Source organism: Diplotaxodon limnothrissa, linkage group LG18 (assembly GCF_057381915.1).
Source record: "Diplotaxodon limnothrissa isolate DT_005_m linkage group LG18, D_limnothrissa_male_GT1.1, whole genome shotgun sequence".
Lineage (NCBI taxonomy): Eukaryota > Metazoa > Chordata > Actinopteri > Cichliformes > Cichlidae > Diplotaxodon > Diplotaxodon limnothrissa.
In genome coordinates, this window is record NC_140613.1 from 27,083,327 (window position 1) to 27,107,314 (window position 23,988).

Genomic DNA, 23,988 nt, shown 5'->3' on the forward strand with positions numbered 1-23,988 from the left:
ACCTTATAACCTTATTAATAATATATAATAATATGTTAATATATTGTAGTTAAATACAAGCTAAAATCAACTATTCGCAATCATTGTGTTATTAGCTATACCATGTAAAATACCGCTAAATAAAACGATGTATTATTTTATCAGCGTTTATAAGCGATATTACTAATGCCATCGCAGTAAAATGCCATTGGGCAACGGCTCCTCTCCCTCGGCCTCTCAGCCAATCAGCTCTCACCGCTTATAACGTAACTCTGATTAGTCACGGGCTGTTGTGAATCGCAGGCCAGCGGCCCGACAATGCCAGGCGGGGGAGCCCCTTTCTCAGCAACACAGCACAGCATCACCGCCTCGCCTCGCTGAGAAAAAGGACAGGCAGGAGAGAAATGCAAAGGGATGTAAGATGGCAGAGCTACAAATGCTATTAGAGGAGGAAATCCCTGCCGGTAAAAGAGCACTCGTGGAAAGCTACCAGAACCTGTCCCGGGTAGCGGAATACTGTGAAAACAATTATGTTCAGGTAAGAAACGCCTAAAAACCGCCTTTGCATATGGTGAATTTACTGGTTTATCACCGTCGTGTCTGCGGTGTTGTAGTGGGAGTGAGTGAAACCACAGGGGCAGGAAATGCTGGTCGGAACGAAAGCGACTATCAAATCGCTAGCTACACCGAGTGGTCTTTTCTCCCGGTACGCTGGTTTAAGGGGCCGCTCGGTGCCATGTCGGGCATGGCTGTGTTTCGTTATCCCTCTGGTTTCTGTTTTTTAAAGGGTTTCCTCGGTGAGCTGAGAGCTGCTGGGGGCTTTTAGAGGGTGTGTCGTTGTTATGACTAAGTAGGTTGTCACTGACTGCATTCTGTGGTAGGTACCTGTGAAGGAGGCTAATCTCAAAACCGATTTTTTTCCTTCTTTTTTCCTCCCTACGTGACTAAAACCGCACGCTCACCGCACGTGAAAACGGCATAACAGTATTATAAAACGAAAAAAAGGCTCGAGCCTTCCCTTTGGTCGTTTAAAATACAAAAGCTAACAATTGTATGTATATTTTTGAAAATGTAATACTGTCACAGAGCGATTATTATAACACATTTATTCACTAGAAACTCACTAAAACTGTGGCATATTCACGAATTAGCCCTTCCCTTTAGCCATTAAGCACTGGATTTAAAGGCATTTCTCATCTGTGAGCTTTCTTGCCAGTTTATACATCACAAAGTAAACCAAGTGCTAAAGACTTTACATGCAATTCGTCCAAGTCTATAAATGTGTAATGATCCTGATATAACGGTCTACTGCAAAACGTGGCCCCAGAGAATGTGTGTGTGGATCTTATAATGCCTGTGATTGCATGCATGGTGCAGGTTAATGAAAGGTGTGCCTGCTTGTTTTTTTGTGCTTATATTCACTAAATATTAAGTCAAAAAATCAGTAAAGCATTGAGGCATCTGGCTAAATGAGGTATTAACAATAAACCTCAGTTGTTAGTCTCCCACATAGTGCATTGAGTAAATGTGAGGAATACTGGGAGCTGACATCAAAGTGGCTTCAATGGTCTGGTGTGAACAGAAGACCACTTTGAATCAGAAACTGCGCTCCAGCTTGGCAATTTCTTCGTCACCGTGCTGCCTTGAAAGCCCACAGTAAAAGCACATCAGATCACTTTACCCCGGTTGTCATCAAAAATGCAATGTAGGTTAGACTGCTTGAATGTACGTTTCCTACTGATGGGCTTACACGGTGTTGTGAGGCAACACTTTCAGAGCTAGATCATGCAGGAAGCTATTATTCTGCAGATCAGTTGGACGGTTTGAGAGGAAATGGCATGCACCTGGTGGCAAACTTAGCTGCTTTAAGAAGCAGGAGCTTAGAGGCTTTAGTTTACAGACCAGGTGTCATATGTTGTGAAACAGGAATTTGGAGCACTCAATAAATAATAATAGCAAAAAGACTGTCACATCAGATTGATTCTTTTGATACTGATAAACTAAAGGAAATGAAAAACCAATTGTCATGGTGTCGTTTCAAATTTATTTAGGTTGTGGAATATAAAGGTACTTCACATATGAGCTCATCAAAAATGCAAATCCCTGTTCATCCATCCATCTAAAAACAAAACAAAAAAGGAATCCCTTTTTATTTATTTTTGATTAATGAAACATATGTATTTGTAGTGGACAGTGAGGAACAAAGTGTTTTGTGGCACACCTGTTTTTAATGCAGTGTCTGTTCTTAGCACTACTGAATGTTGCTCCTGTCAAAATCCCAGCACCACATGAAGCCAACAATAAACCATGTAATCATATTTTGTGAGTCATCTGCAGAAAACACAGGGATGTTTTTTTGGAGCCAGCTGGTGTCACCCAGATAAGATTTACTATCTCCATGAATCATTTATGTGTAGGTGAATGAGACAAAGGCACTAAGGAATAACTCTGTGCATTAAGAGATTTGAAGTGTCATATAAGTTCCACATTTTTATCAGGCCTTAATTTCAGAAAAATATCATAAGCTTATATATATTTGAAAATGTTTGAAAATGATTGTGTGCTAGTTTGATTCCCTTTCACTGCTGAGTTTGAAAGCCCAGGGCTGCTGCTTGGTTTATTTCCTACATCATGGCTGGAATATGAAAATGCTCGCATGTGTGTGGCTTTTCCCGAATAATGATTTCTTTAGGGACGTTAAAAACATTAGCTCAGATCCTGCGTGCATGTAAACACACTTGACAAACACAACAGGGAATGAAGGGGATTGAGAGTATTATGTAGGCCAACGTAGCTTATCCTTATATTGTGCTGGGTAAAAATCAAACACGGAAAATGCTAATGTCTTCTGCCTTTTGCTCCCAAGTTGTCAAACCACGTTATCAGCTTGGATACAGTAGCTCTGCATAATCCCATGTGGACAGTTTTTAAAACTGCGTTCATAAACTCACACAGTCACCTGAAATGATGACGCTATGTAAAAAAACAAACTGCATGCCATGATATGTAAATCTACCCAGGCAGGCTGCAGGAAAAAGACACAAGTTTTATTCTTAGATCAGAAGCTTTTTGAAAAAGTGTCACATACCAAACTGAAGACAAGAAAGCAGGACTCAGTTTTTTTTAGTAACTTTCTAAGGTCTTTGTGTATTAAAATAGCATCTCTCACAGTGAAATTGTTCTGCTTTTTACAAACCCACTGGTGTGTAAATTGTTCTGAACATTTATGTTCTTAGTTTTGCTTCAGTATATCGTTTGTGTATGCGTAACCACACATATTACTCATTTCACCCTTCTGTAATATAAGAATGTTAGCCCTGCCAACCCCCCCCAAACTACAACTCACTCGACACCCCTCTGACTCATAGTGTTTTTTGTTCATAACTCCTGAGGATATTCTTGTCTCAGTATTGTATTTCACTGAATTTGCTTTATTTTACCGCATTGTTTAGATAGGAGTCTTCCACATACCAAAAAAGGAATTCCAATTAGAGCCTCTACAAAAAGCCTTTTGTAAACTTAATACGAAATCCCAAAGAGAGTGGACAATGTGTATAAGGGAGATGTGTGTGTTTCCGTGCAGTACTAGTTTTAAACCTCTTCATGCAAGAATCACTACGTATCCAAGCACTGTCCTAGCATTGCTTCACATGTTGTGTGTTAATAGCTCTGTGAGGTCTTTCAGTAGTCATCCAGTGAGTTATGTAAGTCAGCCTTTCCCAACCTAAGGTATGAAAACCAGTTTCTGTGCTAAACTCGCAGTGGGTCACAGAGCAGGTGGTTTGGTGGTCATGTTCAAAAGTGCTGTCATGGTGTAGGTGTTTAACCTCTTGCTACCAAGCACACGTAAACACGTGGTGGTTTGGAAACAGCTTGCATGTGATAACTGATGTATATAGTAGCTGTACAGCATACAACACAGCAGTGAATCGGCCTGAATGCTTATGAACTCTTCATTTAAAAAACTATAAGGTGAGACTTCAACATTTGAAAAACATTTGCTTATCATGATAAGTTTAGCCAATCAGCAGTCCGGAAACAGGTGCAGGCACCCTGATCTAAAACACAGCTTTTGGTGAAACCGTTGCATGGTGGCAGGACATTAGGTCATCACAGTAGCATCAGTGAATGTGTGACCCTGTAGGCACAGTTTGTAAATAGGGGTTGGACAGAATATCAATGTCAGCAAATCAAAATATTGATTATCATGATCTAATAATTAATGATAATTGATTAAAACATTCGTTGGCATTCTTGTAGTCTGCTAGGACAGGTGGAGCTTAATCATGAAGATCATGACCTGAGGCAATCTTAAGTGTCACATTTCTGTTTTTGTACACATTACAGAAGCAGAACGATATATTGTTTATAAGTCAGGTGTAGATTGTGTAGTAGTTGTAAGTTGTAGTCTTTCTGTGGTAGTTCGCTGTTGGAGTGCTTCAATGTGTGGCCGCATTCTCCCGTTTTGTTTCCAAACTATAAATATGTCCGTTCAGTCACATTGCTATTTAAAGGCATCCAGAAGCAGATGGTTTGCACAGCCGGGTGGAGATTTGGGAAATGTCCTGGCATTCCTGTTTTCTGGGCTCGAATCCCACTGTGCACCTGTCCCATGTTGCCCGTCGGAGTTGTTCGGACATTGTCCCAATTTCAGGCTGTGTAGTAGTCCACAAAGCCTTTGCTTCACAGAATCACAAACTTTTCTCCTTCACTTCCCTTCAGATCGTAACATGGCTTTGCAGTTTAAAACCAGCAAAGAGAGGATGTCAAATACTATTCCCTGTAGACAACTGCCCTCTCACTCTGCAGCTCACACAACTGATAGGAGAGGAACAATTACAGTACAGCATTTTGTCTTGCTTTTATGGACTTTACACCTTACTTTCTTCTGCCAAATTCTCCATTTCTTCCACCCACACACATTTCCACTGACTTGTTTTTTACATCAGTTTGTTCTTCTCCCTCTCCCTGCCAGGCTCAAGACAAGAAGAAGGCCCTGGAGGAGACCAAAGCCTACACCACTCAGTCTCTGGCCAGCGTGGCCTACCAGATCAATGCCTTAGCAAACAATGTGCTGCAGCTGCTGGATATTCAAGCCTCGCAACTACGACGCATGGAATCGTCCATCAACCACATCTCCCAGGTACGCACCACAACAGATTCGGTATTTGTGCATGGGATTTGAATCATCAGCCAAGAAGGTCAACTCTGATTTTAGCAGTCTAATCGCTGCTTTATCCATCAAATGAACAAAGATAGGTTTTTCCTCTCTAGATAAAAGTTATTCAAGTACAGTAAAATGCCACAGTCTGCTATTATTCAGTGTCATAATACCAAACTGCACAATGGCACATTCATGTATTATAAAGACTGACAGATATGGCGGGGGCATGGATCATGCTGGAGCTGCCAATCCTCCACAGTCCCTCATCAGTCCCGCTTGCTTCATCAGCAGTCCTCTCTCTCTCCGTCTCTGTTCCTCTGTGTGCGCTTCATGCGGCCACCCTGCCTGTCAGCCATTGAATGTCCCGTCCCCTCCCTGTGCGCTTCATTAAGCCTGTCAGAATGAAGTGAAACCCTGACGCCAGCACTCTAGCTTGCATTTTCAGCTCCCACTTTACTCTGCAAACTGCGGAGCGGTAGCAGTCAGGTGCAATCTCACAGCGGACAACCAAACACTATTCTCAATCCTTTAAAGGTGCTCAGTAGAGCTTTACTTCCCCTACTTGATGTTTCTGCTTCACACCCAATGGCACCCTTGACGTGTAGCAGCACAGAAGAGAAACTGTTGAGTCAGTACGTTCACCTGATCGTAACTGAGAAGCGACTTCTATCAGCTTTAGTCTGGCCACAATGTTTCACTGCAGCCTTTTTTGTCTTTTCATAGCTAGAAAAACACTCGTTTCACCACTAGATTGATTCTAGTAGTCACATATTTTTCTTTCTGTACTGCTGAAGCTGTAAAAGCAAAGTGAGGCCATGCTTTTTATTTTGTTACATGGCATTCTGCGAACATATCTGCCCTTTTTCACAACACCATCAAAGCAAGCTTGTGCTATACATTTCAGAGAATTAGGTTTTTAATTTAAATTCTGCAATTTGATTTACAGGCAATCAAGACAGCTTCAAAAAGATTCTTAGACAGGAAACCACAACAGCATCTTATGAACAAGCTAACCGGTTGTCTTTTTTAGTTCATGCAAGCTGCCTCGCGTGCGTGAAAATCTAATAGCAGTCCATAATACTGCATGCCTTCTCCATGGCTGCATTTATTTGACACCATGCATGAATTGAGTCCGTGGATCCAGAAGAACATCTGGATCTAGGTCAGTTTGGAATACTTTCACCAAAAGTGTTTCCCAATTTTTATTCTTTCGGTTTGATATATATTCATGAAGATATGGCACAATGTTTTTTTGCAACGATAAAGAATCCTTCCAAAAATGTCTTGATTCAGATTAGTGTATGAATCGGCTCCAAAGGTTAATTTCCTCCAGGGTGGGGCATGCCACACCTCTGATAATTTTTTCATGCAAAATGGAAATGCAAAATTTAACCACAAGTAAAGAAGCAAACAAAACCAGTCTCATAAACTCAATGATGGGGTGAAAAAAAATGCATGCCCCTGAAAACACAGATGGCTTTAAATCTGCTTGAATCGTTTAAAAGTTCAGGAAAAGATCATTAACTTTACATATACCCCATAATGGCTTTTCTCTCTACACAAAATGAATATTTAACTTTGCTTTGCTGTGGCACTTTATCAATTTATCATTCTAGAAAGAAAGGTGGGCAAACGCTGCTGCCAAACCCATGTCTGATTTAAAAGGCCTCAGCAGAAAAGTCTTTGGCAGAAATATACAGTACAGGCTAATCCCTAAAATGCAAAGCAGCAGCATGTCTAATCAAAGGAGAAATCTGAATTAGAACCTGAATTAAATGGTTATGGATAAAAATGGACATGCTTCCTTTTGATTTTGTTGGAGATCTGAAACTCTACACTTTGGTTTCTTTTCCACTTTCACTCTGTCTTTTCTTTCTGATTTATCTCTCAGTTCATTCCCCGAAATTGTCATCCATCAGCTCAATGACCCACTTGTGCCTTTTTCAGCTCCATTTCAGTTGGTCCAATCCTCTTAAGCGCAGGATCAACTTCGCATTACTCTATATTGCAGTGTAAATTCAAAAGATTGTGGCGACACATTTATGGACACCTCTTTACCGTAAAATATAGCATCAACCGTATTAGTTGTTTGGATTTAGTTAATATCAAACTATACATGAAATCATTGACATATAAATTCATCGTTTACATGTCTTAAAACCATACTTGGTGCAGACATTTCAGCTCGCTCAGTTGCTCTGCAGAGAATGATCATCTGCTTAAGAACAGATTTAATAGAATGACACCACTGTATAGCTCTGGCAGTGAGAGTTACCATCTGTACCATCTGTTGTCAAAAACACACTCCACAGGGTTGAGCAGACAGGCAGATGTTTATTAAAGAGATTACAAAAGAAAATGAGATCGCAAAAGATCATGAAGGGCAGACATTGCTGTCGTCACTCATTAGATAACAGTTATGTCTCGACGCATTTAGCAATGTACACACAGAGGAAATGCATACAGAGGAAAGTAGCTCTAAAGTGAAGTTTCCTTTTCTATTTCACCATTTTCTTCTCTTCTCAATCTCTTTTTAATTACTGTAAACGCCCCAGAATCAGCTTCTAGTGCCTCTGTCTTGTGTGCCTCTCTCTCATTTCTGTGCCTCTCTGTCCTTCTGTTTTTTTCACTCTCTCTAATCTACACTGCACCTCAGCTCGCCTGTTACTGGCAGGAAATGGGCAGGTCTTTTTTGTAACTTCCCAGCTGAAGCTGGGCGTGTCACTTCAGTTTCCTCTCCTAAAGAAAGAGCCTACAATATCACACACACACACACACTCAGATAAATAGATGATAGAGCTCAGAGACTTCATCTCAGACACAGTGAGAGGGTAGCACAACTTGACAGTTCTTCTCAGATTTTGAGTCTCTTGGTTGGAAAAATGTTTAAAGATAATTAAATGAAGCTCTAAAACACATGTTATTCTTATAGTATATTTCTTTGTGTCCATTTGCAATGTGTATATATATATATATATATATATATATATATATATATATAATATATAAATTCCCCTCTCACCCCGGTCTATCCTTCAAGCTCGGGTCCTCTACCAGAGGCCTGGGAGCTTGAGGGTCCTGCGCTGTATCGTAGCCGTTCCTAGGACTGTGCTCTTTTGGACAGAGATCTGTTGTTGTTCCCGGGATCTGCTGGAGCTACTTGCCTAGCTTGGGAGCCACCGCCCCTAGTGCTCTCTCTCTCTCTCTATATATATATATAAATAACAATTGTTGTAACATTGTTGTTACTGAATTGCTGTAAACAGATGCTGACTTTTTTTTTGTACAACTACATGTCCACTTTGCAGCTTTTGAATGCTGGTTGAAACTATATTAAGCAATAGAAGCTGGTGATGGTGTAACAGTTTTAAACATAGATTACTCTGTGCACAGTAGCCAAAAAATTGGTTGTGAACAGCGCACACAACAGAGCTAGAAGCTGTCAAATAACAGTAGTTCTCGCGTATTTCATTTACACATATTCTCTTTGAAAATCAGCTTCAAATTAAGTGTAATTGTCTTGAATTAAATTGTTGTCAACAACAGTTTTCACTGCAGTGCACTATGATGGCTCAGAAGTTAAAACGAGCCTTCGCTTTGGGCGAAGGTTGGTGGTTTGATCACCAGCTCATCCACTTGTTGATGTGTGTGGGCACATCAACATAATTTCATCATAGTATAAATAAATATGAAAGAATAAAAGCACATGGTTTTAGCGTTCAGTTACATGCCGTATCACCTCCCTACATTAAAAGCAAATTTACAGGCCCACCTTAGAAAACAGGAAGTGACCATATTATATTTTCCTCAAACAGACCGTGGACATCCATAAGGAGAAGGTGGCCCGCCGAGAAATCGGCATCCTGACCACAAACAAAAACACCTCTCGTACCCACAAGATCATCGCTCCGGGCAACATGGAGCGGCCGGTGCGCTACATTCGAAAGCCTATCGACTACACGCTGCTGGATGATGTAGGACACGGCGTCAAGGTAAGGAAAATATTCTTCATTGTGTTAAAATAAAAGCCTTCTAACAAGGAGTAAGAGTAAAGTCGTCTCTGCACTATTCCACCATAATTACTACCAAACTGTTGCATCTGTCCATTACTTTGATAAATTGCCGTGTTTTCTCCCAGTAATCAATTTTGCCAGAGAGGAATACACATACTTAGTCAAGTTTACACCTGGTACTTGCATGTGAGCATCCTCACTGTCTGCATTCATAATTCATTCACACACTCCCACCCAGGCTGCGAGCTGATCAATACGCTGGCCTTTTAGTTGATTAAGCACGGAAACACTTCAGCCCATCCAAGAATAGCTGCACAGGCAAGAGTTTTTCATGCCCGGTAACAATTACCCAAGCTGCTAGTTATTAATCGACTGTGTGTGTGTTTTTGAGGGAACTATCATAGCCAAGTGTTACTCACACCATCACACTCTCTTCAAATTGTAAAAAAAAAGTAAAAATCTTTCAGTCTTTCTTCCGCCTCATTCTTCAGTTTTTTTTATTCTCTCTCCCCATGATCCATCCTCTCCTCGCCCCTCTCTTCCTCTATTTCACAAGACTGTGTGTCTGTGCTTGTGTCAGCGTGCACACACAGTTATACGCACTGATTGCTTGTGTCATAAATTTCCATAGTGCGTGTGTGTCAGTTGGCCTCTGTATCCCTTTCCTCTGGTCTGTCTCTGTTGAGATAGTGGCTGTCCGCTGATTTTCAAACATCCGCTGATTCAAATTCAAAAGCTAGTGTTTCCTCCTTTGAGAGCTGGCTCACACTGAGACGGATTTGGCATGGCCCACTATGCAAATTGAGCATCATTCAGGAATGATAGAAATGACAGATCTCTGCAGAAATCAGCACATTGTAGATGCAAGAAAATCTGCAATCTTTTCTTTTTTTGTCCATCTGGAAATCTGCAAAAGGAAACAGCAGTTCGTGCTTCTAAGACACGAGTCTACATTTGGATGAGCATTGTGAATGTAATGAAGTTGACTTATTTTAAATAGGTTTAGATAATCAGTTTGGGCTTGTGAAATGCATTTTTGGATTCAAAGCTCTCTGGCTGCTGGCTCCTTTTTAATTCTCTTCCTGGCTACTTGTGTATGTATGTAAAGGCGCTTATGAATGTGCATTTGTGCAAACGAGAATGTATACAGTTTGTTTCTCATGCACACATATATAAATCTGTGAACTGCTCAAAAAGCTCGACCCAAGAGACAGCATCCCAGACATTTTTCAATATGTGTGGCCCGACTAAATATCTGCACACCTGAATGTGCCATAGGTGTGTCAGAGAAAGACTTGCACAGTATCCCCTGCACATCATTTTGCTGTACATGTATTAAACTACAATCAGGTGTTTGTGAAATATAACAGCAAGCAAGTCAGTGTGCGAGAGTTAGATTTAATTTTTTGGTGGGATTTTATTTGGTGACTGCTGAAGTTTCAAAGTTAATTGACTTTTTCTTAACGGGTTAAGCAGGGAAACATTATCCAGGTTAGTTTTCTTCTTATATTTGACTTATGCTTAGTCACTGTGTCACTATTATTGTACTATAAGAATGAATGTGATTGGATATCAAGAAAGGATATCAAGATTTTAATGGTACCACTGCTCCTAGCAGTATGCTGTTGCTCATGGCACCTTGTCGCTATATTTAGATTTAGACTTCAAAATAAAGTGACAGTAGCTCATTAGAAAAGAAGGAAAATGGCCTTGACTTTGTTTGTATCTCCAACTCCAATCACTGATAAAAGACACTGCTCACTATTTTTTTTCTATGAAGTCAGAAAAATCATTATTGCAGATTTCTTTGAGATATTGTGATATAGTTTCGACCCCTATTCACTACTGTTACAGCCGCCACATAGAAATACACTATATTCAGAGGTATATTAATGCAGGTGTGGGGGTATGTTTGTAATTTTGCTTTCCTGCATTTATGAGTCTGGGCTGTGTTCCTGCCGTGCTGGGAAATATTAGCAGCTTATTAGCGCTCTATCCTCACAGCCCATTTCCTCTTGGCTGAGGTGGATTCCCTCAAGCTTTAGAGGAGCACTCATCCACCCCCATCCCTTTTCTCCCCCACGTCCAGGGGAATTTATCCACGGATAGATGGGAAATCATTCTCGAACTTGGAAAGACCCATTCATGCATGTGTGGACGACTGTGTTCAACCCCTCACCGTAATGGCTTTTTTTTTGGCATTTTCTGGCAGTTACCATGGTGATAGGTTTAGCCACATTACAGCCACTCAGAGACTCTGTTATTTATGACCTCACACCACTTTACTACCCAATTTTTTATTTTCCTGGTACGACACTTAAAGCATGTAGCTCAGCCGCTCCTCGACTAGACACTAAAGTGACTCTTATCCTGATTACAGTCTGTAACACAGATCCAGATACAGACATAGAGGGGACAAAACAAAACATAAACAGTGTTTCCATGTCCTTTTTTTTTCAAATGTTTGTGTACAAAGTGGACCAAAAGGAAGCGAGCTCTTCCTCTGTGTTGGTTAAAACCTAAATTGGGTTATTTGGTGTGACTTCTACTGCAGGCAGGTGTTCAAGTGAACATAGGAGTAACTGACATTAAAGGCTAGCAATAATAATATATAATAATCAGATAAACATTAAATGTATTAATGTTTTAAGTTGCCTTTTTCCTCAGTTTTATATTATTATAAATTGAACCTCCTTTATGCTGCTAGAATTTGGCTTATAATGAAGTATAGTTTGAACAGTATTAAAATTGCAATTATAGATTCAGTGTGATGAGCAGTCTGTGACCTGGAAAATTAGTAGCACACACACGGTAGTGGTTCACAGTCTTTCCCACATAAAAGTATGTTGTAGATTGTGAAATGGTCTAAATACACTCAACTGTATTCATGTGAAAAGCCTTACTTCACACTTGCTCTGAACACACCAATACACTCCCTTCCTTTTTTCTTCTTGATTCTCTGTCAGCATCATGTAGTGTGGGTACAAAGTTACTGTTACCAGTCTTTAACCAATGAGCTTGTTTTTTGTCTTCTCTTTCTGCCTGCTTGCACTCAGTGGCTTAAGGCCAAGGTAAGAGATGCTTGTATTTCTCCTCTTATTGTCCATAAATTGATGTTCAGAGCCACATTATCAAGGTGCCCATGAAGCCATGAAACATGTCTTTCTACCTTTGAGACGCATAGAAGGATGTGCACCTTTAATCAGTTACACATTTTTTTACAGTAAGAAACTAATCGGATTTGGTGCAAAGGCAGTCCAATAAAGCAGGATCAGTGTATATATAATAAGATATTTCATGTGTATGTTGTATAATTAGATTTACAATCTCTTCATCCATCTATTACTATTAATCATACACTCTTTATGTAAGACAATAGACACCTTCATACTGGTGCTTTGTGTTTTCTCCATTCATACAGTACAGGTGAACCTCATCCGAGTTTGCTTGTTCATCATCGTTGAAATGACTCCTGAGAGTCAGGTTCATTGGTAGGAAAATCGCTACGTTACAGAAAAACAGGCTTTTAACTTGCTCTTTTTTGTCTAGCAACATGGGAACAATGCGGCGGGACGAGGGGGGACCCTTTCAAGGACCAACCCACCTTCACAGAAGCCTCCAAGCCCTCCCATGGCTGGTCGTGGTACCCTTGGGTAAGAACCTACAGTTTAACTTGCGTGGTGTAAGAGGTTGTGGTCCCATCTGGTCTCTGTTAAACTGGGGCTTCCTGCCAAACCAATGAAACACACAGTAGGTTATGAATGCAGAGATATATTTTAGCAAACAGTTCAAATGTTTAAAGTTTCCCTATTCTTTATTTTATTCTATTACTTTCATGAAACTGAAAACAAACTCTACTTTCCTCTTTCCTGTGTTCACCTGACTCCAGACGTAACACTCCCTACAAAACACTGGAGCCTGTGAAGCCCCCAGTGGTGCCAAATGACTACATGACGAGCCCGGCCCGACTCGGGAGCCAGCACAGCCCCGCGCGCACAGCGTCTCTCAATCAGAGACCCAGGACACACAGGTAGCACAGATCCATTTAAACTTTGTTTTCGATTGCTGTTTACCACGTTACAGCTGAACTACAGGTAAATGGGGCACAAATGTTAAGTATATGCATTTAAACCACTTGAGAGGAGTGAAATAAGCCGATGTAAGCAATAATGTAAAGAAATGACCAGAGCATTTAAAATGTGTTAGATAAAGTGAGACATGCTGCAGTTTGTTTTCTGTAGGAATGGGGAGCTTGTAACTTTTTTCAGTGAGACTGACGAGGCCCTCTAACCTGGTGCAGATATGAAGACAATGTGAAAGGGCTGATTAGTGTTTTCTTATTTAAAAATGCTGCTTTTTACATCAGATAACCTTCCTGACACTAGGGAAACACCAGTGTTTTTTCAAATTGAAATGTCTGGTTACAAAAAAATGTAAAAAATTATTAGTAAAATAGGAATCAGCAGATAAGACTTTTAAAAAATGAGATATTTACATTTCTTTATTAATTCCTTCAGTCTGTGTTTTTGACCTTTAGATCTCTTCCTTTTTTTCTACATAAACTTCTCTTCTACGTGCGCCGCAACTTCTTCGCAGAAATCGATATTGGTTGCCATAGTGATGGGCACATTGTTGCAGACAGAGTGACATATGAGAGACTAATGATAGGATGTCAAACTTTGTTATGTAATTAAGTTTGTCTCACACATTTCTACTGATTGCCACGAACTCTCCCCTTGCTCTCCGTGCAGTGGCAGCAGTGGTGGCAGTGGTGGGAGGGAGAACAGTGGAGGCAGTGGAGTCGGTGTCCCTCTAGCAGTTCCCACACCCTCTCCTCCCAGTATGGGGCAAGGTGAGTTCCCAGCGCTGCTGTGTCTCCTCGTCTCCTGCATGTGACTCTAAACTGAGCAAAGTTTTGCTTTAAATCTGGAATAGAAGTTGGGATAGATTTTTTTTTTGTTTTTTTAGAAAACTGACAGGATGTAGATTTACTCTTGTGTATTCTGTCACATTATAATAATGGAAAAAGTGCCGCAGGCATATAGCCTTACTGAAAATGTATATTTCATAACCATGTTTTTGACCTTTTGCTCAAACCAGTATTAAATATATAGTAAAGAAACTGCTATGCAAGAAAATTCTGACCAAGGCATGAAGGAAATCTGGGACACTGGGCACAGAGAGAGCAAGTGTAGTGGTGTGTTCAATAAAGTAAATTGAATATAAATGCTGCTCACACCGGCTCTCCCCTCTTGTAGTGGCCCCATCGTCGGCCTCTGTGCCCCAGGGCCCCGGCTTGGGTCCCATCCCCATGTCCCAGTTTGGCACCATCTCCCGCCAGATCTCCCGTCACAACTCTTCCACCACCTCCTCAGCCTCCATGGTGTCGGCCACTGGCACGTATCGCCGCGCACCCTCCGTCTCCTCCCAGCAGCCCCATCTTAACGGAGGCCCAACATACACTCAGAACCCAGGTAATGTCAAAGGACTCCTGAAGCACTTGGTGTTTAGAGATAATCTGCACAAATAGGTTCGGGAGCAAGAAGTTCACATCCTGTCCTAATATAATGAAATACGCATTTAGAATTTGGCCACTCATACTTCTGCGTTTGGTCCTCTTCGTCTAACAGCTATGCGGGCTAGCCTTTTCAGGGGCTAATGAAAATGAATGATGAACTGTAATAACAGAAGTCGGGGTTGTTGAATCCTCCCCACCTCTGCCCTGCTACGCGGAGTGTTACATTAGCTTTTCTAATTGAGTTATGACATTATTATTTTAGTCAGCTGGAGGAAGGTTCTTGTTCAGGGAGACCGGTGAGCAGGCAGATGGCATTTCAGGGTAGAAAATGCTCGCAGCTGCAAGACGAGGGAAAACCCAGGACATAATGCATATTTTCTGTCAAATGAGGAGAATTTATTTTGGCAGGCTTCTCTCTGAGCCATTCTCCTCTAATGGCTCCTCTCAAAGGACAAACTGTCTTTCTTGGCACAGAATACAGAAGGAGGAGGCTGTCTGTCTTGTCGAGAAGCGAGAGAGAGACAATGACACTGAGCCTGGTTAGCCACAGGCTTTAACTGAGACATTGCATAATCTTGATGATGTCTGCTGTTGTTGTTGTTGTTATAATTTTATGAAGCTAAAAGGTACGTTTGGACACGTGGTGGATGTTACAGAGGTTTAACAGCACAAAAAGCTGTTTCATTACACGATGGAGCTCATTGATCTCACAGGGTGTAGCTGTGGATAGATGTGAAAGCGCGATGGAATATTAGGACATTACTTCAGCGAGGTTACAGACGCCCTCTCGATACATGTGATTTATGAGTCAGACCTGGCATGCCTGTGTGTGACATCATGTCTTTGAGTGAGGACAGCTGTGTTTTTCTGTTTGTCTGTAGGGTTAATCTTACGATGAGACAGTGCAGCAAAAAGATTTTTAAGGGGAATGTATGCAGGTTATGTTGGTACAGGTTTTTTAAGTGAAGGGTGTAGGTGAGCCAAAATGCTGAACTGCATCCAAAAATACTGCTCTAGTGAGATTCCTGCAAATTCTTTGAGAAGCCGTATCTGTCTTCCTGAAGCGTTATCTTGCAGCTGTAGCTGTCATGTTTCTGGGTCTGCGTCGTGCTTTGCACTTCTTTCACTGCGTTGAAAACGCTGCAGCTTTTGCGTTTGATTTTTAAAACAGATGCTGATGAGGTAGATTCTCAGGCTGAGATTAGATGAAGGCCTGTTCGGCCCAGCTTGAAAAACGCAGCACAAAAGAACACTGATTGGAAGTTTTCAATCGAGTTGCTCAGCAATGCTTTCTGTGCTATTTTTGCTTGCTCACAAGCTTTTTGTTGTCTCCCCTCCCCTCTTTCTTTTGCAACATGCTCAATTTGGATTTTCTCTTCTCTGTGATGCCCTTTTGCTCTTTTTTCTGTGTCTTCTGTCTTTCTCCCTGTCCAAACACCTCCGTTGCTCTCTGTCTCTCGGCTGCTCCTTCTGCCTGATTGTTGTGGCTCCAGTGTCTGTGGCTCCTCCACCTCCTCCTCCTGTGGTCCAGCTGACCCCACAGATCCCCCTGACCGGCTTCGTGGCCAGAATGCAGGAGAGCAGTAAGTAGTAGAAAGCAGACAGAAACATACACTTATGTGGTATACCTGCATGTACCGTTAAAGTTAGAAATGTAGACTGTACAAACACAGCCATGTGCAAAAGTCACAGGTATGAACCTCAGCATGCACAAAATTTACGCAACGTCACCAGTGCACTAGACAGGGCTCTGAGCACATTTCAGGACCCACACACTGCTACACTCACACTACCTTATCGCGCTGGATGCATGGCTGAGGGTGGAGCACCCTCAGATGTCTGTCTGTTGCCATGGTGATAGATCACTGAAAGCTCTCAGTCCACTGAGGAGAGAAAATGTGACCCGCTGCTGCATCCTGATTCACCAGCCGCTTGTCTGCAAAGACGCAGAGATCAAACTATCTGTGTCTCCCTAGTTCAATGAACCGAAGAACAGTTCTGCACGAGTCATGGAACGACATGAACAATGGAGTTAGTGTGTGTAGTTTGCACTTTTTAAACTGGCCTTAAACTAATAATTATTGCTAAATCAGCTGGTGGCTTTTCTCTTGTTTTTCTGGTGCACAGGAAGCGGCACGTTTTATATTTCCACCACCAGCAACAGGGATTAATGTGCATGTGGAAGAAGAGCTGATTGGTTAGTCTGAACACTAATCACTTTGACTAAACAAAGAAAAGGTCTGCTGCTAAAAAGAGGTCACCTCACAGAAAATACTGATGTTTAACGAGCGAGTTCTTGTGAGAAAATGCCACAAAGAGAAGCACTTTAATACTAGGAAAAAAACAAAGAAACGGGGACCAGTACAAGTGCCTTTTACAGTTTTTTTCAATCGCTAACAAGCGCCTACCCATACTTCAGATACTTTTTCTAAACTCTTAACACAGACTCACACCTACAAAACACAATTGGCCAAATGGATAATTTTCTTCTCAAAAATACATTTTGTTAAATATATACTAACTCTTCATTTCAAAATAGAACACATCTTTCTCTGCACACACTAACTGTACAAAAACACTATAAATCTGACTCAAAATGAAATTAGTCTGTCAAAGAATAACACTTGTTTTCACCTCACAAGGTACATGCAGTCAATCAAAGTACACCTTGTTTCAAAATACTGGCTATTATTGACATTACAAAAACTGCATAGACTTTTATGTTTCAGTTTTACAGGTATTTGCATGCGAAACATGCAATCCACCATTTTGACACCAGAAATGTCTTGGTTGGTAACTGTATGTCCACATGTACAGTAATGTTCACATTCAAAAGCATTCCAGTAAAAAGCAAACAAGTTTTTGTTTCTTTACTGTTTACCACAGGAGGTACAGTAGAAACACGGTATGATAGGACAGAGAAAGTTTTACAGTATTGCTTACAGTGAACAAAATATCCATGAAACACACAAGAGCATTCTGAACAAAAAAACAACAGCAAAAAGCCAAGATAAAAAGGGGGGAGGGGGGCTAAAAAAAGGCAAAAAATTTGCATCTAATCTCTGCGATCTTCAGGGTTAGGCCACATGTTTTCATCAACATCACATCTGATGTTATCCAAGTCGATGCACCTGGGATAAAACTGCCTGGTATGTCGGATCCACCCTTGGCAATCGTCAACTGTGATGTCCCTGGAGCCAGCATCCATGGCTTCAAGGAGGGACATCTGGTCATGTGGCTGATGGTCATAAACCTTCCACCTCCATGCAGAAAAAAACTCCTCTATGGAGTTGAGGAAAGGTGAATAGGGTGGAAGGAAGAGACTTACCAGTCTTGGGTGGACTTCAAACCATGTTGTTATTGCTTGCGAGTGATGGAAAGCCACATTGTCCCAGGTAATTACAAAGGTCCTCATGTTTTCACCCTCCTGACCCTGCTCTGGAACCAGGCGCTGGTGGAGATCATTGAGAAAGACAAGCAAGCGCTCTGTATTATAGGGTCCAACCTGACATCTGTGAAGGAGTAATCCTGCATTTGCAATTGCTGCACACATGGTAATGTTTGCCCCTCTCTGTCCTGGCACATCAACTGTGGCCCTTTTTCCGATTACATTTCGTCCACGTCGACGCCTTTTGGCCAGATTGAATCCTGCCTCATCGATGTATATGAATTCATGAGGGGCCTGGTTGGCCTCCAATTCCATAACTCTCTGAAACAAAGTTTATGTAAGTCATGTTATTACTGTATACCATACTGTACTGTAACCTAGTATTGTGTAGGTTACCTACTTGCAAAGTGCAAAGCTTATAGAACTGGACATTGGATTGAATATACACTATACCTGGACATATTGTCGTCGTAGCTCCTTGACCCTCTCACTGTTCCTCTCAAAGGGAACAGTGTAGAGCTGCTTCATCCGCACTCTGTGTTTGGACAATGTCCGCGTAATGGTTGTGAGGCTGATTCTATAGATATTGTCGAATATCTCATGGTCCGCCACAATTCTAGTTTGAATTTCACGCAGTTTTATTGCATTATTTGCAGTAACCATTTCTACAATGGCAAGCTCCTGATCATTACTGAGGAGCTTTTCTCTTCCCCCAGAGGGTGGAAGACGTTGCATTCTTTAGAAAGACAAAAAATTCAACATATGCATTACTGTATGACCATATTGACATGTCAAGTGAGAATAGAAACAATCCATGTAAAATGCAATACTTACCTGTTGGTTTGTTGAAAGATGCGAATAATGGAGGCAACTGTTGACCGCCTCAAATTGGGCTGCACTCTTTCACCAGCCTCTCTTAGTGAAAGACCATGGTTGATTACATGGTCAATGATAGTGGCACGAATTTCATCACTGACTACTGTTCTTGCAGCCCTTGGAATGCCACCACCACGCATTCTTACACCTCTACCTTGCCCTCTCCTTGGGCCTGCTCTTCTCCCTGGGCCCCTTGCTCTTACTCTTCCTCGACCAGACATTACAGTGTTTGTCTTTTTTTTGTTTCCAAAAACATCACTCCTCAAGGTCTTGCCTTATAAACCCCACTGAGTCTAAGCCAGAATGGAAGAAGCTGTGGTTGGCCCAATTTACCCAACATAAATCAGCTGTGTGTCAATTATTCAATTGTTTGTTTATTATCAGCTGAGATATATTTTTGATATTGATATTGGTTTTGTACTGATATCATTGCAGAAGCAGAGGTTTTTATACTGTATCTAAGGTTTAGAATATTGTTTTTGCTATTGTGGGATGTTGTGTGTTAACATTCGTACATACTACAAAAACAGTCCATAATTTTGTTGGGAGGTATAGCTTGTCTGTTAAGAAAATGTAAGCATTGTGGAAATGTGTTCACTGACTGCATATTGGGTGAACACGACATGAAATGTGTGAATGGTATGGCCACAACAGACCGATGCTGTGCTAATTGTGTTTAGAGTTTTGCAAATGTGACAACTGTTTGGACAAACGCTTGTTAGCGACTGAAAAAAACTGTAATGTTTTTTTAATGGGAATGGTCTTGCTCTGTCTTTGCCTGAAGTATATTGCGTTACTAAAAGCCTAATGTATGTGGTGTTTATACAAGGGGAAATAAAACCAAAGTCAGCTATTGTTTTATAGCGAAGCGTTTTCAGCTGTTAACAGCTCCAAAGTGAGCTGTTGGACCTGTTGTAAAAAAGGTTATGCAGGCAGATTGGAGAGTTGCATTAATTTCAGTCCCCTGTGCCAGTTCTTTAATTCAAGAGCAAGCTTATGAATTAGATCAGATGTGCAGTTTCTCTTTAATCACTGGGCTCGAGACTACAAAGTTGCAGGGAGACCTGCTCCAAGAGGACTCTCTTAGCACGAGAACTTATTTGGTTAAAAGACTGAAAAAAGTCAGGGCTTTCAAAATCACACCAATCCACCCATTTTATCACGTCGTATTCTTGTGAAGTATGCGCTTGAGAAGTGCCGCTGTTCACTTCTCACTGGACGAATTTAAAAATGCAAATCATACAGTGTTACAGTACGTGTGTGGTTGCATAACACAGCTACTAAATGAATCCTGTCATTTAAAGAAAGAAGAAAACACATTCAGGTGTGATTAAGCGCCACCTTTACTTAAACAACTACAGGATAAACTGAAGAACATGGCTGGTAGTTGTAGTACTAGAAGTAATAAATAGAAAGACTGCAACGGCTACTGAGGACAACTGTGTCCAGGAAAGTTCAGCATCCTCTGAGAGATTTCACGTTTACAGAAGTGATACAGAGTGACTGTTTTATAATGTTAACTGAATATTTCGGGAACTGTAAACAGCCACTTGTAGTGCAGAAGATGTATTGATGTTTCACTGATAGGAAGTTTATAATAATAATAAATGATTAGTAAGTAAATGAGTGCCACGGGGACTTGGATCAGTGCTAGTATTAACTGATGCTGCAGGATCAGTGTCCAATTACAGTTTTTTCTGATTGCTTAAGCACATTTTTTGTAACTATTGGCTAATTTTGCAAAACTCTTCACACAAATAAGAAAACCTGTCACCCAATCATCAAAACATTGTAGTTCTCTTGCAAAAGCAAACACAGCTAGATTAACTCTTCACACCTTCGTAAAAATGGTGTTTCCGTATCAAACAGTACACACAAGCCATCATCTACTAAGCACACAATGCGCCAACTGCACACTGATGGTATGAATACAAAACACATCTGGCTTTTGCTTTCTCTGTGCACAAGGTAGGCTATGTCAGTTTGAGCTCATACTTCTGTCATAGATCCATAAGCATAGAGGGATCCAAACTTCAAGTACTGGTGTTTATTCAAACACATCAAAACAAACACAAGTGTTTATTTCCAAGTATAGGATTATTTGCAATCGCCATAATGACTATATGGGTTACTTGGTCTGCAGTGAACATGCTTCCTCTGCCCCCAGCATCTGGTCATCTAGCAATTCTGTAAAGTAACAATTTCAGTATTTTTACATCAATGGTATTGGTGTGTTTCTCATTGGCATATGGCAGTGCTACAAATCTTTGTGCGAAGTGACTGTACTAACCGATTCTCATTTCAAGATGTCCTTATGGTACTTGCTACAGTGTAGCGGCTCGAGTTAGGCTGGACCCGTTGGCCAGCTACCCTCAGGGTCATTCCACGGTTGATTACATGGTCCACTATTGTAGCTCTGATGTCATCAGCAATTCTATTTCTTACTCTTCCTACCCTTCCTCTCCCCCCTCCTCATCTTCCTCTCCCCCCTCCTCATCTTCCTCTTGCTCCTCCTTGTCCTTGTCGTCCTCTTCGTCCTACTTCTTCACCTCCACGTCCTCTTCCTCGGCCTCCTCTACTTCTCACTCTTTCTACTCCCTCCATTGTACTCCGCACACACAGCTTACCTGTATTATAGTGCTTAGGCTGATTGCAAAGTGAACTAATTATCTAAAAAAGTTTTCACATGTGAAAGTGTGCCAGACAGTTGGCAAATTAGTGTTAATGATAGCCATACATGTGTATACTTTTGCTAGGAGTGTGTTGGAAATTTGGTAATTGAGTGTTGTGCAGTGAATTGTGCCTACAGTTTTGCAAAGTGTGTGTTACAAAATTGCAAACTGAGTGCAAAGCAGTTTTTGTGCTTTTAGTTTTGCAAACTCAGTGAGTGGTTTTGCTATAAGTCTGAATAGTTTTGGAGATTGTGCTACAGGAATCACAGTTAGGGTTTAAGCATTCAGAAAAAACTGTAAAAACTAAAGGGACCCACAGCTGCCCTCTAGTGAGCAGTTAAATCACTGAACATTTAATGTGTGTACACAGTTAGAAGACTTGGAATGATTTAGATCATAGTTGCTTGATAATTATATATGTTAAAATAAATATAAGAAACGGTGCATGGTGCACACTAGTCTCTCTGACCTGACCAGGCCATAACAGTAACATGTTGAAAAAATATATAGGATTTTGAAAGGTGAACACTATCACAGTGCAAGAGAACATTTTGAAATATCCCCAGACTGAGAGATCTGAACACACTCCTTCCTCATTATTTCTTTAATGCCTTATCACCTCTGCTTCCTGCCGTGCTTTAGTAACAGACAGCCCAGCCCCACCTCCTCCACCTCCCCCAGAGGACATTGGTGTCTTTGAAGAGCCAGCTCCCCCTCCTCCGCCTCCACCTGTAGACTACGAGGAAGAGGAGGCCGCAGTGGTTCACTACAACGATCCCTATGCTGATGGAGACCCCCAGTGGGCTCCCAAGAATTACTTAGAGAAAGGTTAGTACCCCGAGTTAATCATTGTATTTAGACTTTCACCAGTGCAATGAGCCATTTTACTGTTTTTTTCATTTTCCACAGTTGTGGCCATTTACGACTACTCCAAGGACAAGGAGGACGAGCTGTCCTTCATGGAAGGGGCCATCATCTACATAATCAAGAAGAACGACGATGGCTGGTTCGAAGGCGTCTGCAACGGCGTCACTGGACTCTTCCCTGGAAACTATGTTGAGTCGATCATGCACTATGCTGACTAAAGAAAACAAACAAAAAACCCCACACGTGATGGCGCTGCAGAGGTAATCCGTGAAGATGTACAGACGTATGCGGCGCAGCGATAGCAGTTCATACAGTTTGGAATGAAGTGCCATGGTGAATTAATAAGTAGTTTTCTTCTTTTGTGGGGAGAGGAAAGGGTTTGATCTGCCCTATTAAAAAAATAAATACATAAATAAGATGCCGCACAAAGTAGGAGGGTGTTGAAGCTTTGCAAGGCCTGTGTCTGGAAGTAAAGGCCTTTTTTTTCCACCACTGTCATCAAACAGCAACATTTTGCCTCACGACAAAATGACGTACATCAATAACAACTTCAGTGGATACAGAGTAAATCTAGATGTAGTGTTGCTTTTTCCGAGTATGCAGTAGATCCAGAAAGTGACGCACTGCTACAGTTTTACCGAGACAGTGTAACCGCTTTACGGTAAAGTGCTGCACACTTTTTCCTTCTCGTTTATTTGTACTGTAGACCATCAGACCAGCTCTTTCCTTCCTTTTGAAAAACAACGATCTTACATTATCAGAGACCTGAAAAGGACAAACGAACGTCATCAAGTGCATTAGGACACAGCTGAATGTGCCGTTGACGTCCAAATCACACAAGGTGTTTAAAAAATATATTAAGGAGGATAATGGCCAGAAGGAGCTGTGTATTCAGTATGCTCTCTGCTGTTAGTGGGGGTTGAAGTGAGTGTATAGACTGATCGCAAAAAAAAGAAAAGAGTTTCTTCTTTCTGATGGAGTCTCTTTCTGTTCTCTAACTTGTATATAAACTGTAATGTGAGAAGCTGCCAGTACAGTACATTTGTCAGTGTGTTTCACCAGTGTTTCCATCAGCGTCAGTGGGTGGGGGGAAGGGCGTGGTGCCAAGAGTGGATGTTTTGAGAATTTTTTACTTTACTTTTTACTTTATTTTTACTTGAAAATTAATTTTATTCATCACCCACAGTGCCATTTTAACGTGATTCAGGCAAAGTGGTTGTGTACAGGCATTTATTTTTCTACGTTAGGTCACAACTATATCGTCTTGATCGCCATCACTGTATTTGTCGATGCTGTCCAGCTACTGTAGCAGAGCGCTCACGTGCTTGCTGCTTCGTGACGCGAAGCAGAGGAAGGACTAAGTCGTGTGGCTTTCTTGTTTTTTTTTTCATGTTGTTTCCATTGTGCACTGATTAGTTAGCGGTAACTGTGATGACTTTTATTTCCATCATGGCTTTTATCACAAACACAAGCGTTGCCATCTCCAAAGTATCAACTAACCTTTAGGCTTT

The 23,988-nt window shown here is 41.2% G+C and overlaps 1 protein-coding gene across 2 annotated transcripts; it reads left to right on the forward strand.

Moving 5' to 3' along the window:
* Positions 1 to 304: 304 nt before the first annotated feature.
* Positions 305 to 23,540, forward strand: LOC146613841 (abl interactor 1-like). Of its 2 annotated transcripts, XM_085379056.1 has the most exons (10): positions 305 to 517; positions 4,955 to 5,122; positions 8,959 to 9,135; positions 12,706 to 12,809; positions 13,046 to 13,186; positions 13,908 to 14,008; positions 14,415 to 14,630; positions 16,168 to 16,257; positions 22,253 to 22,438; positions 22,520 to 23,540. In XM_085379056.1, exons 1-10 carry the CDS (start codon positions 401 to 403, stop codon positions 22,693 to 22,695), a joined length of 1,476 nt encoding a protein of 491 aa, XP_085235182.1. In that variant the 5' UTR covers positions 305 to 400; the 3' UTR covers positions 22,696 to 23,540. The 2 variants fall into 2 exon arrangements, with proteins under 2 accessions (XP_085235182.1, XP_085235181.1); XM_085379055.1 differs by lacking the exon at positions 16,168 to 16,257 and having other exon boundaries at positions 351 to 517.
* The last annotated feature ends 448 nt before the right edge of the window (positions 23,541 to 23,988 follow it).